Here is a 17,700-nt window from a genome sequence, read left to right on the forward strand (position 1 = left end):
GGTCTGAAATTTATCTTTGAATTCGGATTTAGATTCTTTTCAAATCTGAGTGATTTTTTTTTTAAATTGTAATTCTATGATTCTTTTGTCCGAAGCATTAAACTCTGGTTTCAAATCAAAACTCTAAATCGCATTCGTTTTCTGTGCGTTTGGAAAAATTGAAGTTACATTTGAAAACTTGACTTCTTAGTATTTATTTTAAAGCAACTGTCTAGTTCAGGATAAGGAACATAATTTTATATGCATTATTTTGTAACGGGTTATAATGCAAAACTTTTTCTTTGTAAGACCAATATCAAAAACACATTGATTTGAGATAAACGACTGTAAATATTCATATAATTATATCCTTAATAGTTTAACCAAAATAAATAAGCTTCAATTAAATTATTTCATTCCTAAAGCGAAAACATTTCGACTTCATATTTCAAGCGCCACCCTAGACGAACAATCATCAAAACCATAAACACGCTGTTGAAGGCTTTAGATCAACCAACACACTTCCAACTTTAAACGTGTGGCTTGAGACGCCGTTTTCCGTAGACCACCGACGGCAGACTTTGTTTGCATCAGGTGAATGACCTCCTTCGGGATGCGTTGTGAACCTAAAAGTTTGGGGAAGAAAAAGATTGGTTTTTAATTTCGGATTTGGAAGGGGAAGACAAGGGCTATCCGAGAATTCGCGAGAGAGGATTTAATTGTTTAACTTCGCGATTCGACATAGTCGGATCGGGTAGTTCCGGTCACGAAGTTAAACTAATCCAGCAAGCTAGATGACGAAATGATCTCCCGACCCATTTATTCCCGGTGATTAGCGTAGGAAAGATCAGTTATCTTTTGCCGTCAAAGAACATTCAGACTTGGTAATTTTGAACACTTGTAGTTTCCTTTATCAGTGCGTTTAATTAATTAACTTCTCTCGATTAGCCTAGACCTAGAAAGCATAGGACAGTGGTAGTGCCGTGGCAAAAGTGTTGCGAGAATAAATCGACCAAAAAGGTATGTTGTGGAGAAAATCGCACAAGTCGAGCGCAGGGTAAAACACCGCACATTTTCCCGACAGATTTCGCCAAGTCCACGGTAATCACTCCAGAGGAAGTCGCCCTACGCCGATCCCCGCGACGCACCAGGTTTACCGGTGCAAGGCTGGGTACACCAGCTAAGGCGGATACTTTTTATCGCTAGCGGCTAGCAAGCACCAACACCCCAGCCGAACAGTGATACTGCCTTCAGAACCACCGCGCCGTGGTCTTCTCGCGACTACGAGAACCGCGGTTATTTTTATCGTCGTTTGCCAGCCAACAGCAGACCACGACGGCTAGCTAGAGTACATCTTCTCTAGCTGCGCCGTAATCCACCGACCAAAAGGTGCAGCTGAATCACCGCAGCAGAGCTACCACCGTATGTCCGTCAACTAAAGTGGTAAGCCGCAGAAGGGCCGCAGTAGTTCACCGCAGGATATCAAAATCGTGAGGTAATGGCTGCCCAAAACCCCACGAGTTAATTACCGGAAACGTGAGTACTCCCATATGAAGAACATGTTTCTTCTGCGATCGCTTTAAAAACGTACGTTTTTCGCCCGTAACTTTTGCACAATTTATGTTGCGTGAGCGCGAGATTTTAGCCGTTTCATTGAATCAGCGGGCTATGAAATTGTTTGGACTGGCGAGCCACATGAAAGTAGCCCACCTTTGAAAGTTTTCATTCGTTTTACATGAAACAATAATCAATGGAGACGAACATCAGACATGTCTGCATTGTACGAAACACCTAACAACTTCACCACGAACGCCACCAATAAAGTTTTGAAAGAGAGAAGGAAAAGCTTAGGTCTAGCAACACACTATAAATGTAAACAAACACAACAGCGAAAAGCACAATAAAGGGAATGTTTTCGCAGAAATAATGTTCGGCTTCGATAAGTCTCGAAAGAAATAAAAATCCAGAATGATTAATTGATTAAGGTATTGGGAAAGGGGGTTACGAGTTGTTCCTTTTTTTGTTCGCGTAATTTTAATTTTACTTCATTTACTGCGGAGGCTGGCCGCGAATCCAGTCACGATCATTCTTTCTCTAAACCGGGGTAGAGGGCGGAGTCTTGTACGAAGGCTTAAACCCTGGTAGTTTATCTTTGGGCCGAACAACAGCTAACTCCCCTTTCCACGAATTTCTGCAGGGTTTCGTCTCGTCTTCGGGGCAGCCTCAAAGGGCCGAAGTACGAATCCCTTTTTGGAGACCCTTCCGCTTCTTTCCCAAAATAGGGAATCAACAGGAACTCGCGACCGAGTCTCATCAGCTGGGCAAACTAAGACAGGGTAGGTGGTCTTCCATCCGGAAGTGGCGCTTAAGCCACCCACTTAAAAACGGAAGTGTGTCGGGCCTCTCGTTATAATTTATGACTTGCCTGAAAAAGGAATAATTCTTAACCTTGAAAATCTGGATTCTGAATTTTGAATTTTGAAAACCCCTCCCATGAGCGGGTCCTTCGCACGGGCCTGTTTCCAGGTCATTGTCAATATTTCAAAATTTCCACTGAATCTCTTTTTTTGAAGATTCTTCTACATCTCGATAATCGCAGCAAGCCACAAAAAGCTTTGCGTGTTATCAATTGCTCACAAGTTAAAACAAGAAAAAAAAAAGCTCTGGATGTTAGGAAAAATTTATAGACACTTTGTAAATCACTTACTTTTACTAAATCTCACTACAGAAACCATTTGCTACACATTATTCCTCCTTTTCAATAACTTTTAAAAATGTTGACCGTGGCAGAAGAAACCTGACCGAACTCGAGCAAAACAACATGAAAAATAGGTTTTAATAAATAACGAATGATACAATTTTCAATTTTCTTTCTTTAAAAATGTAAATAACCGAACAGGTAACACTTTGATAAATAATGATTTGACTCCTCATAAGCATTAAAAACCACACATCCTCTTAAAATAATTTTTATTCCGATTACTTGCATCCATAAGCCGGTAACTCTACATTTTTCCCTCCTGTATGTATGTACCTACCCAAGTAACAATCTAGGTTTTATAAGGGACTCCATACCAACTATAAATTAAAGCTATAAAACCTCGTCCGGTTATGTAAGGATCTATAAAACTCCAATACAACGCTTAGTAGCACAAAAAGGCCCTTCTGCAGTAGGTTCTGCAGAGCAAATAATAAAACCTTGCCAATCCAAATCAACTTTCAGAGTTCTGTGTGAATTTCACTTATAAAACCTATTTATTATATTATTTTCATCTACAAATAATTCTGCTCCGGAATTGGGTTTTCAATAATAATTTACAAAACAATTGAATCTTATTCAAATCAAAAATGAAAAAAAAAATCAAAGCACAAAGGATATCCTAATTCTTTAGGTAATTCAATGCTATTTTCTAAGCCGGAATGCTCAATGCCTGCTATTTATTTACCTGCGCTTTCAAATTTTCCGCAACTAGGTATGAGAAAATTTGGTAAAAATTGTGGGCCTGCTGTAAATCGTTCTTTTAAACAATAAAAAACCGATTAAATCGATCGAATAAATATTGCTTCAACTATTGAATCATCTTTTGGTTCGTAAATAAATTTTAAAACATTATCTCAGCAATAAGGATAAGGGATAAGGGTTAATCTCTAAAATAGAAAGATGTCATTTATAAATTCACCATTATTTGTCTAACAAATGGCGCTAATATATGAAATTAATTAAAGTCGTTATTGAACTCTTAAAAAACGATTTTGCTTTCTGAAAACTGCTAATAAATCTATTTTTCTTTTAAATAACCTTTTTGTCTTATAAACGTGTGTGAAATTTGAAAAGGGAGCTTGAATGGTATTCTATAAACCGACAAAGTTATATAACATTCTGTAAGTCTTTCCTTCAAAACTGATTCAGGCTTAATGAGTTTCTTTGAAGCACATATAAAACCTTTTCGATTTGAATATGTTTGGCGGATAATTAAAAGACATTTTTTAAATCATTTATAATTATTTTATTGAGTTGAAAAATATAACGTAATGCACCATATGTTTTTCTTATAGCACACTTTAAAATTTTTAGGATCATCATTCGATTAATTTCGTGAAAAAATAAAACAAATCTGCGACTGAGAACAAACAAAACACTTCACTTACACCTGAGATTCCTTCACAACATTACGCACTCTTATCAGATAATAAATTATGCTGCATGCCGTTCCTGGTGATTGGAAGACGAATTTCGCCCTTTATTGTTCCCAGATGATGCGAAATTACAGATTTTTCCACAGAAAACCTTCCATTGTTGACATCATGGTCGATTGAGAGACGACTGACTGTTGTGAGCCAATTATTCGACCGAATAACTTTTATAAAACTGTTACAGCGTATAGAAGTTTTAGTTCCTTATAAACGGTTTATAGACGCCACAAAAAGTATTTATTTGCATGTTTAATACCTTAGCCACTTGTAATGACCGTATAAGAACACGAATACTAGGAATTGGTTTGAAAGGGCTTTCAAAAATCTGAACAGGTTCATTGGAAGGTATAATTAAACATTTTCAAATCCTTTATCTTTTCAAATATAAAAATGTTTTATAGGACACTCAAAGTGCCTAATAAAAATCAAATCTCAAAAGTTTAATGATGTTATATAAGTTGGATATATAATGGGCGTGTAGATGTCCTAGAGACTAGTTGTAAAAAGGTTTTTATTTAATGATTTTAAAAACCAATAAAAGATATTATACGTCCTTTATAAACTGGCGTTCAAAAATTATAAAACCAATCTGAATTTTGTGTGTTACTTGGGTATGTACGTAGTTGAACCCACCAGTGGCTGATAGGTCTTTCGACCCGAGGCAGTACCCTGCTTTTTGGTGGATGCACTTTATTTTTTCGTTTCACTTTAATTTATGTATTTTAAACTCAATTTAAACAGAAATTTTCGCGAACGAAGGAAAAAACACATGGGGCTTGCACAAGGCCACGCCTACTCTCTTCCGAAGCTACAAAAATTTCATGCAGTATCATAAAATAAATTGATCAAAAAAGTGACACCTTCTTCTAGAAATTGGGTTAAAAAAAATTTCTTCTGAAATCCATATTTCTAAAGTAAGTATTAAATAAAATTGATTCATTTTTTCTTCGAACTTGTGCATCTTCCCAGCTAGCATGAAATCGTAATTGAATTGATAACCAAAGTCTTTAAAATTGAGATTGCTATCGGCAATCGTATAAATGTTTGTTCTAAGTGATTTTTCATGATACATTTACGACTCCTTCCGCAAAACATTTCCAATCGAGCTAATCATAGCTCGGTTCGTAAATATGATGTCAAAAAGCATCAATTTATTCAAATTTACGACGAATGGGCAGGGCTTAACACGTTCGTCGCCACGCTCATTTTGGAAGGTTTGCTAGCCGGGCCCAAAGAAATTTTCAGAGAGAGAAAGCAAAGAGGGAGAACTCCCATATTTGAAACATGTGGCGAAGCTGAGCGGTAAACTCAAGTAAGAGAGCGTCACCTGCTTTTTGATGTGACGGGGCCCCCCAGGAAATACACCCGTCTGCCGAATATGGGTGACGTGGCGACGAACGTGTTGAATTGACACTCGATCGGGTCGCTTCCTCTCTTCTTGGTTCGAACAAAATGTGCGTGATGGAACTTCAACATCTCTTATAGAGCTACAGCTTGATGCTCAAACTACTAATTAGTTGGCCTTGCGGTAAGGTGCTGGAGAGCTGACTCGGAGGATTGGAGTTCGATTCGCGGGCAGAGAAATTTTTTTTCTCTTGCCTCAAGTTGTTCATGATTCTATATTTTGCTTGTTGTAGGCGTAATGGAATCGTAAACCCGTTTTGGAATCCAGCCATTATTGCTATATCGCCTCCACTTTTGTAGCTATATGCTATTTTGGTAATTTTAATACGTTTAATCCTTCTGGTTTAAGTATTTCTATATTCCTATTGTTTCTACGGTATACCTAGTAAAATGTTTGCTCGGTAGATAAAATAGACAAATTATTGAAGAAAAACAGTCATATAAATTTCGTCTTTTTGTTCGTACTTTTTGATGATTTGCAAAGGAGAGAGTAGGCGATGATTCCTTGATTTGCACCTGTTTTTTTTTCTATCAGTCCGCGAATATTTTAATTTAATTTGTTGATTTAATTTATCGGCCTAGCGGTGAAAAGTGATGTCCTTTTTAGTAGGGAAATCTAAAGATTATGAAGTGTTTTTATATAAAACTTCATAATCTTTAGATGTCCCTACTAAAAAGGACATCACTTTTCACCGCTAGGCCGATAAATTAAATCTACAAGTATAAATTACGGTGATTAATCCTTCATAAAATTTTAATTTAAATTCACAGGTGGTGAATAAATTCAAACTGAGATAATTATACTACCAGACAACTGAATAAGCACCGGTGCCCTAAGAGTTATAAATGGATGGCCAGAAGTGCTTTTGTCGTGGAATAGCAACAGTTATTCACCGGAAAAGGAGAAATTTGTGCTTGTGATGGCTTTCAATAACCTGATTTTCCAGAAGTATCTGGTTAAATATTTGAAATTGCAGTGAAAATAATTATTCTATTAATAACTTAGGGAAGGAAGGTATTGTTTGGAAGGTTTTTAAAAACTTTAAATTATTTATCAGAAAATCTGTTTGGTGATGATAGAATCTGAAAATAGTAAGCGGATGGTTTGAATCGATTTTCTGGGTTGCTTTAATCGTGCAAAAGTGGATGAAAACCAAGCAAACTTGAACAATTTTATGCTGAATAAGTACCCGCAACGTGGAATTGCAGAGTGCGAAACCTACGTTCCCATATTTTCAGACTTTTTGTTATTCCTGCATCTTTCAACGAATTTCTATTCCTAAAGTACAAATAGATTGCATAATCATACTCATATTTCCGATATTTTGTAATAAGGCTTTCAAAGTTTATTTCCGGTTTTTTAATTCATGCAAAATAACTGTGAGAGTCATCAACGGTACATTAAAAAAAAACCTTTCGGATCCTAAAATAATGTTTCCAAAATTCTTTCGGCACGTATCCGGGCCAGAATAATCCGGGAAGTTTTATTTAAAGACCTGGCAAAATCCGGACATATGAAAAAATTAACAACCAAAAATCCGGGCAATATCCGGTTAAATTTGGTCAAAACCAAAAAATTACTCAAAAAAAAAACATAATGTTTTTTCATCAAATCACAAAGTAGATTTTCAATCTTATTCCTGGCTTCCAAAAAATCTTTCATGATTATTTTTAAAAAACTTGTTCCATAAATTTCGTTTTTGACGCATGCATTAAAAAAATTAACAACACATTTCTTTATTTTTGCTTGATTCGAAAAACAAAGTGAATTAATCCGGAAAAAATCGTAATAAGTATCCAGACAAACCCGGATAAAACCGGGCGATCTAAAAGCCTTATCCAAAAATACCTCGAAAGGTTTTGGTTGTGCTACAATGTTTCCGTTTCTCATTTTTATTTTAAAGAGCGAGTTCAGGCGCTTAAGCCTTGTCAAAAACCAAAAATGATTGTACACTGAGATCCAAAACAATTTTTATTGAATAAAAATTTAAATTTAAATTTAAATTTTAGAATTTTTTTTTTCATTAGAGTTGCAATTTCTGTGTACTAAATAAATTATTTTCAGCTGCTGAGTAATGGTCCCAAAGATTGGCGATGTTAATTTACACGACATTTTGGTTTTTTTTTTTTATCAAGGAGCATTTTTCTTCTACTTCTTCCATTTTCATACCCCGCTTGCTTTTGCGTCAATTTATTTTCAACCAAGTTATGGTCTTTTTCAAGAAGGTGTCTGTCTGATTTTCAAAATGTCACCAATAACTGAAATGATATCAGATGATTTGTCGCTTCTAGGGCGTTTATCTACATAGAGATTTGATGCCTGTGAAATCTGGAACAAAATACGTCAAAAAAGGTGCCACGTATCTGGATGGTCGTGCAATTCAGGACCAAAATTGAAAAATTTCTAAAAAAAAGGCAAATTTAAAAAAAAAAACCTGGGCACTATTCTAAAACATACAAGAAAAGAAAGAAAGAAGATTAATTGAAATTAAAGTTTTATTGAATTAAAGCAGCAATGCTAAAATTGTATCTGAGGATTAAACACAAATTTAAATATGTTTATTTTTAAATTTTTAAAATTCGATTACAAAGACAAAAGCTAAAATTTTTCAAAAAGTTTTTTATTTGATTTAGAAAAAAAATCTGAATAAACCCGGGCAAAATCCGGGAAGATTTAAAATCTGAACATCTCGACCGGATTTGATTTGACTTATATCGAATTCTTTATTGGATTTATCGGCAAGTCTGGATATATCAAGGAAATCGTGAATAACGATTAAGTATAAAGCGATACTTGTCAGCATTCTTCTGTACCTTGTATTTACAGTAAAAGCTACAAGGACTCACTTAAGATGTTTTACTGAAATTATAAGTTTTTGATGATTGTGAAGCATTTTCAACATTTATTTTAGATGTGTTATAAATTATCCAAAATAATTTGAAAGTATTGACAAATCGGTTATTTTAAGTTTTAAAAGTAAATATTCGGTCTATTCTGCCTAACTCTTAGTTCAACTATTCGGTGAGCCAAATATTCGCCTTAACGGTTTTGAGCGGTATTCGGTGCCGAATATTCGGTCAACAGAATATTCGGCACATCTCTACTTTTGTGCATTTATTATCATCTAACTTCAGCTTACTCAGGACCTAAGTGAAAATTTTAAGCACTTGGAAATGATCTACAGTCTTCTTTCCGAAGCAGTAAAAATAAATTACTGTAGCTGAAAATTATCTAGAATCAAGTTTGAGCATCATTACGAGGGGTCCAAAACTTATATTTTGTTGAAATTTGTAGAGAACAAGAAGAGAAACAGCGAAATTGAATATTTGAACTATCTTTTTTCACTCTCTCCAAGAATTTTTCAATGAAAGCTGAGTTCTGCCTGGATTTCCCAGTTCTTTATTAGTTTTTTTTTTAATAAAATGCCTTGATTTATCTAAAAACACTGGAATGCTTAGTATGAATAAACGCTTATTACTACTTTTTAAGTATGTTCTGAAATTTGCAATAAAAAATATAGAAAGTGGCCATCGTGCATTTTTAGTAAGATGACCGTTTTTTGTCAACACTGTGTCAACAGTTCTCTCAAGTTCAACTTGTCCTATGCAATTAATCAAACTTGGAACATTGCACATCACAATCTGTGGTGTTTCCACACCTTTTATAATTTAAGTAAAAATTAGATTTTAAATTTCTACAATTAAACTATGAAATTTCGAAGAATAATTAAAGATTACGCATGTCGTGTTTTTTAATGTTCATATTTTTAGAGGTATTTTTAAGTTATCGATAATTCCACCTAGAATTCATCAACAACCTCCCACTCTTGTCATCTCACCAAGCATATGATAAATGATAATAGGTGCTCAGCGATTGATTTTAATTTTAAAATTGTGTCCTGTGTTCAGCTAGATCTGCTGCTGCTACTGAGAAGGATACTCCGCACAACTGCATCGTCATCATGGCCACGTTGTCAATTTCGGTTGCGGCAAATTCCACCAGCAAGCCCCCTGCAAGACCTTGTACCTGCCAGCATTCGTTGAATTTCGTTAAGCGATTTCCCGTTGGTTTCCGGAACTAGAAGGGCCACAAATACCACCGCTAGCAGGCAACAGCCAGCGAATATGATTAAAGTCGTTCCAATACCGACGGCATCCCGGAGCTCCGGAAAGAGCCGTGCCATGGCAAAGGACATGGCGAAATTGGTCATGTTAGCCAACGAACTGGCAGGTCCTTTCACGTCCGGACTGAACAACTCTCCGAGCATCAGCCAAGGGATGGGCCCAAATCCGAGGGAGTAGAAGGTAACGTACAGGCTGAGAGTGGTCAGCGGAAGCCAGCCAAGTTCGTCCACCTGATCCCGGCTCAACAGCAGCAGGTAAACTCCGAGCACCAGGAAACTGACAAACATGATACTACCGGATGCCAACAGCAGCATCCTGCGCCCTACTCGGTCCACGACTAGCGATGACATCAACGTTCCCGGCACTTGCATGGCTCCGGCGATTATGGTAGCCAGTTCCGGATCGATGGTCACTTGTACTTCCTTGCCGGCATTCACAGGCACAGCACAGCCCAGCACATGGATGAGAAGGTGTGATGCAAGCATGCAAAAAAAATAGAGAAACAACAACATGTAAGCTAACGCCATCACCAAAGCAGCAAAATCGAATTTAGAGCGCAGTGTTCATTAGCTTGTGCCTCGTAAAATTGGACAACATGATGCCGGAATTAAAAGTTTTCTACTGCAACAAAAGTTGTACCTTTCTGGAACGGAGTTAGCTAGATGTGACCTCTTTCTCTCTCGGTGAAACAGGAAAGTGTTAGATCTGTTTGATGTTAGACTGTAAATAAAGGGCTATGCAACGTGACGGTTTTCATTTTTCAACCTTATCAAACTTTATCTCTAATCTCCATAAACCTTTTTGATTGACGCGTTTCAAATAAATGATATAAAAAATGTATCTCGAATTTCCTAATCTTGATAAATCAATAAAATGTTTGGTCAGACCATTTTGGATGGTAAAAACAAGACTCGATTTGTCGACTAATGGAACAGGAAGAGGCATTTCATTTAATTTGAACTTATAATTACACTTTTTGGCGCCCTAATTCTTCATATTCTTACTTAAACTATGACAAAATGGCAACACTTTACAATGAAATTATAGCGAAAAGGTCAAGGGGTTTGGAAGAATAAACTAAAATATTTGAATTCAAGGTGACCAATATGCACGAGATTGAACACAAGGATTTATCTTTGTGCACGAATTTACTTTAATCAAAGATTTATAATAACATCCGATAACAGCTTTAGTAGTTTATACTTATGAGAACATAAGGGGTTGTGTGAAGCAATTTTGAACAAACGCTGTGTGCGCCGTTATGGCATCACTGATATGGCATGACATGTGATTTTCCATCATTCATTGAGTTACAGTTAAATCATGTCAGCATTACTCTATCTATAAAAAACTTTAATCCTTTCAGTCGTTTACAAAATTCATGTCTAAACTAAAACTAAACAAATTCAGAATTTGAAAGCAAACGATTAAACTTAAAAATTTGGGCTAGTGATATAGCTCAGTTGGCAAGTCATTTGCTTCCTGAGCCGATGTCTGTTAATTCGAACCCAAGAGTAAATCGATCACAGTTGTACCGGATAAGTTTTTTAATGACTTTCAGCCAACTTCATCTTCGCAAGTTGTTAAAATGACTATAAGCGAAACAAAAAAAAACTTATTTCCCAAATATTAATTAATTGCATCAACGAGTTGGTAGCCATGTGACACTGTGACAGGCGTTTTCTACTCACGATACTCAACAAAATGAACAAAAAAACCTTAAACCTAGTATTCTTTATTTTATTACAAATCACTTTGATTGTGAGAAATATATCGTTTATGTTAGCTGTCTTAAAGCTGAAATTTGGCATGGATGCTCATTAGGACCAGGAATGATGAAAAATGTTTTTAGAATTTCGGATGGCTCCTTTAGAAAGGGGTCGTCCATACAAGACAAATATTATTTTGGTGATATTGGCGTTAATATACATCGGATTGTGATGAAAATTTGCACATGAGTGTTTGGAGGAACGAGCAATTAATTCTAGGAATCAAAGTCGGGAACAGGAGTCGACCAAAGGGGTCATTCATATCAATTATATAGGGGAGAGTGGGGATACTTGATCCCTTTTTCTTATTTTCACCATATCTTTTTAAAAAAATTTAGCAACTTGCACTCTTTTACATTTTCTGACAGCGTGTAACTTCAAGTTTCTATGCTCCTAAAATTAGAACGATACTTGAACCCGTAGATGAACTAGAAGCATTTTCGTGGGAGTAAAAAAATTGCGATATTTTTGAAGTTAGGGGAGACTTGATCCTTCATTCAGGAAGCCCTAATCCATGGAAAAATCAAACAAAACCCCAAGATAGAATGTTAATTGACTATTTTGGTCATGTTTGTTCTCATTTCACAATCTATAATTGTCAGAAAAAAAAATTTTATAGCTTATTCCCAACCCTTATGACATTGCATACTTACGGGCGCAACTTTTTTATAAACAAGAGAAAATCAATTATTTTAGCCCTTTTCTTCAGATAATTGATGGATGAATATTAGCTATTAGATAAATTTAAGTAATCTCGTAATCAGAAATGACCACGATCCATTGAGAAGAAGAACTTACCGGGATCATTTGTACCCATATATTAGGGATCAATTGTACCCAAAATCAACATTTTAGAAAACATTTTCTGAAAAAAGTTGGTAGTTTTCCATCGTTTTGAAAATATTATATTTTGAAGTTCATTTTACTCTCGAAAGATTGATGTATTGGAATAAATATTTTTGTTATAATATTTCCATGTTAGGAATATTTTAAAATGATGAAAAAAGATCTTCAAGTCACATTTTGTGAAATTTTTCAAACAAAGTTCAATAACCCAAAAACTTATTTTGTTAAAATTTTTTGAGCTTCAAGCATTGCTATTTTGTTCCATTTGGCACATTTTTCTAGAACGTTTGATCTTTGTACGACATTCCAGTTTGGAGATATAGCTGAGGAATCAAGTATCCCCAGGGATCAAGTATCCTCATTCTCCCCTACTGTTTTTTTGCGATATTGGCATTATTAAACATTGGATTGCGATGAAAATTAGCACATTTGTGTTATTAGGGACGAGCAATCGATTCTAGGTTTCAAATTTTGGGTCAGAGGTCAGTCAAAGGTCCTCCATATAAACAATTAAATGTTTTTGCTATATTGACGTTATTCTACATTGGATTGAGATGAAAATTTCCACAAAGGAGTTTTGACTGACGAACAATCAATTCTAGATATTAAATTTGGGGTCAGGGGTAGGAAAAAGTGGTTGTCCATATCAACCCAAGCAACCAAAAGTCTCATATCTACTTAAAATCGTGCATCCAAAGTTCGAATTTCGCTGAACAAAGGTTCCAAAGGGATGAAAGTTACAAAAGGTTCCCCAAAAAGCCTTCTATGGACTTGAAGTTCCTAAAAGTTCCTCAAATAGCCATTTTTGAGACATGTCCGCCATTTCATGAATATGAAATGTTAACGAACATTACAAAAGGGCAAATAATAAATAAATCATGTTTTTAAGCTTGGAAATTGTTGAAATGTATAATTTATATTAAAACTTCAACTCAGAACAACTTAAAGCTAACTCGCAAATGATTGTTTTTGAAATATTTTGATTTTATAAAATTTGGTACAACTATATTTACTAACCGCGAATTTTAAAAACATTTAAAGTCAGTTGAAGCAATTCATTAATTAAATATCAAGATAAACTCAAGAATTTGTATAATTTTTAGCTATAAACATGGAATTCCATTTTTTTTTAAACCGATATTATTTTAACGGATGATTGATTTATACGCCGTTTCGTAATGTTTCTTAGTCATAATCAACTGGTGTGTCGAACATAGTTAAAAACAAACCAATTAAGTAAGATCAATTGAGGAAGGTAGGAGGAATAAAGATGGATGCCGAGAAACCGGAGCACCACATGGGCTGGTGCCCAAGTTACAATTTCAGCTTTATTATGGTCAGCAAAATTTCGTTTGGACTATAGCATTAATCTTCTTAATAAGCTCAAGCGCATTCTAAAACATCACCTGGACTCTAATAAAGCCGAAATTAGGCTGTTTGGCTACCTTAGAAACGTCATTATGACATATTTTCCAATGCTTGCATTGTGAATTCATCAACATGGCGTCATTTTGTACCCTACGATTTTGCAACCAACATGGCGTTAGCCAACCAATTACACGCTTAGGATGAGTTCCTCATTTCTGAGTTGTTAATCCTTAATACAGTAAATGAGAACAGACATTTCAAATAAAAACGGATTGGTTGTTAATCACCCGTGGTATAAATCATGAGTTGAAGTCAAATTTTGTTGTCTGACGCCATCTTGAAATCCAAGATGGCGGCTTCCGCTGATCTTTCAAATGTTGTAAATGACTTAAAATCGCATGAAACCCCACCAATATTGGTATTGGGTGAAAGGGCTAAACGAGTAGAAGTCGAATTTTGCTATCAGACGCCATCTTAAAATCCAAGATGGCGGCATCCGCTGAACTTTTAATACTGTAAATGACAAAAAGTCGCATTAAACAATCACTATAAAGGTCTTGGTTGAAAGGGCTAAACGAGAAGAGGCCGATTTTTTTTTTCGACGCCATCTTGAAATCCAAGATGGCGTCTTCCGCTGAACTTTGAAATGCTGTTAGTCACTGAGAATCGCATGAAAGGCCCACAATATTGGTATTTGGTAAAAAGGCTAAACTATAAGAAGTCGAATTTCGCTATCGGACGTTAACTTGAAATCCAAGATGGCGGCTTCCACTGAGCTTTAAAATTCTGCAAATGACTAAAAACCACACGAAAGCATTAAAATATTGGTATTCATTGAAAGGGATAAACTAGAAGAACCAGACCCTGATTGTTTTTGGCAACCCGTTCGAACATTTTGTGTTGTCAAAATCGAACGATTTTTTCCCAACTTTGTTTTTGTTTAGTACTACATTTTTTATCATATTTTTTATGCATTTAGCACTTTTCGTGTTTTGTCGATAGTTTTTGTTTTTTGCCATATTTGCTATTTATGTCATTGTATTATGTCTATCATGCTTATCTGTCTAAATTGTATTGGTCCTATTAAAGCGTAACTATAAGGTTATGTTGTTTCTGTCATTTGTTTGATTTAGGGACATGTGCCAAAATCGGATGTTTCTAAAATAGAATGTTGCCGAAAACGATCGGGGTCTGTATTGTGGTTGCTTTGTGCGATTTTGGATCACTTACAGCATTTCAGAGTAAAGCGAAAAGAGAACATCGACTACTACTCGTTTAGCCCTTTTACCCAATACCAATATTGTTGGGGTTTCATACGATTATAAGTCATATACAACATTTTGAAGTACAGCGAAAACCGCCATCTTGAATTTGGATGGCGTCAAATAACGAACTTCGACTTTTAATGGTTCATCTCTTTCAACTAATACCCACATTGTAATGTTTGAGGCGATTTTCAGTCATTTACAGTATTTTCAAGTTGAGTGGTAGCCGCCATCTTGGAATTTTAGATGGCGACGGACAACGAAATTCGACTTCTACTCGTTTATTACTTTCTCCTAATAACAATACTTAGAAGGTTTCATGATATTTTCAGTTATTTACAACTTTGAAAATAAAAACGGAAGCCGCCATCTTGTATTAATGATGGCGTCAAGCAACAAATTTTGTTCCTCCTATTGTGGAGTTATTCATTCCACTTCCGGTTATTCGAAGTTTTCATAGATTTTTATAATTTTTTATTATTTTAACTCAAAATCAACACACAGAACTTATGAAAAATCTGTAAAAATGGGAATTCCAATTCAAATATGTGCTATCTAATCTGAGCGTGTCCTGTTTTGACATCTTGATCGAGAACTGTCACTAAGTTTCATGGCGGTTTAATAATCAGGCACTAAGTGCTATTATAGGACATGCAAAAGAAAGCTTGGAGCAAACTTCTAAGTTTGTGTTTTGTTATAGTTTAAACATAGCATTCCTAACTCTTTCTAAATAACTAAAACAGTATGTTTAATGGAAGATTTATGAGCGTTTTCAAAACTATCTGAAAACAGATGGTCGATTCAAGAATATACGCATTTTGCATAACCATAATAAAACCATCATAAAACGAGCTGCTCAAAAAAAGCCATAATAAAACATCGAAATGCTAGTCCGCTTGATCTGTGTTACTTGGGTGTTAAGTTATAATTGCAAAAATATTGGACGGTTACTTTTTCTGTTGTCTACTATTAAATTTGAAATCAAGAATGAATTAACTGTGCCAAGAATGAATTGACTATACCAAAAAATTGTATAAATTTCGATTTGATCCTTGCATAACAACGCAATTATTGCCAAAAAGTAAAACCCCATTCGGTAGCCTCTTATACAATCTTTGTTATCTGGAATCGATTGACCTTCCCTTAAAATTCCCGTGTGCAAATTATCAGAGAAATCCATTGCGTAATAGCGTCAATATTGCTAAAAACAGTGATAAATTAATTAATATAGACGAACCCTTTTGTCGACACCTTACAAAACATTTGAAATCTGAAATCGATTGCCCGTCTCTGAAAACTACCGTGTGCAAATTTTCATCCCGATCCGATGTATAATAATGACAATATTGCAAAAATATTGAAAGGATAATATGGACGACCCCCTTTACCGACCCCTTACACTGAATTTAATACCTGAAATCAAATCAATAGCTCGTCCCTCAAAACCCTCATGTGCCGATTTTCTTCTGAATCCGATGTATAATAACGACAATATTGCATTATCAGTGAATAGTAAATATGAACGACCCCTTTGGCCGACACATGTTTGTAATTTGGATAAGTGAAATCAATTGTTTGTCTCTAATAACTCCTATGTGCAAATTTTCATCACAATCCGATGTATAAAAACGTCAATATCACTTATATATTGAAAAGTTGATATGGACGACCCCTTACGTGCGATTGCACGTCACCCAAAACTATCGAGTACCAATTTTCACCTGAATACGATGTATAATAATGTCAATATCGCAAAAACAGCGAACAGTTAATATGGACGACCCCTTTGGCTGACCCCTTACCCAAACAAACAAACAAACAAACAAACAAACAAACAAACAAACAAACAAATAGGAAACTGAATTTCTATTTTAATGTTTTTCCAAAAGAGCAATTCTTGCAAAGTAATCAAAACTCTGCAATATGTAAGATCTCTATCTTTAAAAACAAAAAAAGCGCACAAATTTTCTTAAAATCAACATTTTAGTTACCCGAGAGTCAACACAGGATACTATTCAATTTACACCTTCATCACCGGAGATCACAAGTCAACATCACCCTACTGCTTAATTCTTACCGCCAATCCATTAGTTTGTTGCAACACTAATTGCTCTCGGTTGACACTCACCCCGAAAATGGAAGTCGAGTAGAAGAGCAGCGAGCTGAAGCCGGACATCTGCAGCAAAAACATGAGACCCAACATGATGGCCAAGGCTCGAACAGTGGCCGGATGCGTGAAGGACTCGCAGCAGCAGCACCCGGAGGATCGTTTATCAAACGGCAATTGGCATTGATGGTCGCTCGAGGACGGATGAAGCTCCTCGGATTGGTTGCGTTGTTGCTGCGCTGCTGCAGTGACGCTTTGCTGCAAGGCCCGTATTTCATTGACTTCCTTGGTGGCATCGAACTTTGGACCTCGGAGCCATTTGATGGCCTCGACGGCTTTCCGTTCATTAATCTGTAATACCTGACCGCGAACAAACGGACTGAGCTTGTTTCTGTCTCTCTCACCTCACACACAGACACAAATTGATTCGGTATTTAATGCCTCAGATCACTTACCAAATGCGTCGGACTGTCCGGCATGAAGAAGAACAGGACTCCGAACACCACCGGAACCAGGCCGCACAAAACACTCAGCTGGAAGGTGTTCAACAGGGCCGCCAGCCCGTAAGCATAAAGTATTCCCAAATTTATCATCTGCTGGAAAAAGGAACCGACCGTGCCGCGGATCTCTTTCGATGCCATTT

The 17,700-nt window shown here is 36.0% G+C and overlaps 1 protein-coding gene across 1 annotated transcript; it reads right to left on the reverse strand.

The window, feature by feature from the left end:
• Positions 1-483: 483 nt before the first annotated feature.
• LOC129753734 (facilitated trehalose transporter Tret1-2 homolog) lies at positions 484-17,698 on the reverse strand. Its single transcript, XM_055749578.1, has 4 exons — positions 17,513-17,698; positions 17,079-17,417; positions 9,605-10,124; positions 484-605 (listed from the first exon to the last, which is right to left on the reverse strand). Exons 1-4 carry the CDS (start codon positions 17,696-17,698, stop codon positions 484-486), a joined length of 1,167 nt encoding a protein of 388 aa, XP_055605553.1.
• Between the last annotated feature and the right edge of the window lie 2 nt (positions 17,699-17,700).

This window comes from Uranotaenia lowii, chromosome 3 (assembly GCF_029784155.1).
Source record: "Uranotaenia lowii strain MFRU-FL chromosome 3, ASM2978415v1, whole genome shotgun sequence".
In the NCBI taxonomy this organism is placed as follows: Eukaryota; Metazoa; Arthropoda; class Insecta; order Diptera; family Culicidae; genus Uranotaenia; species Uranotaenia lowii.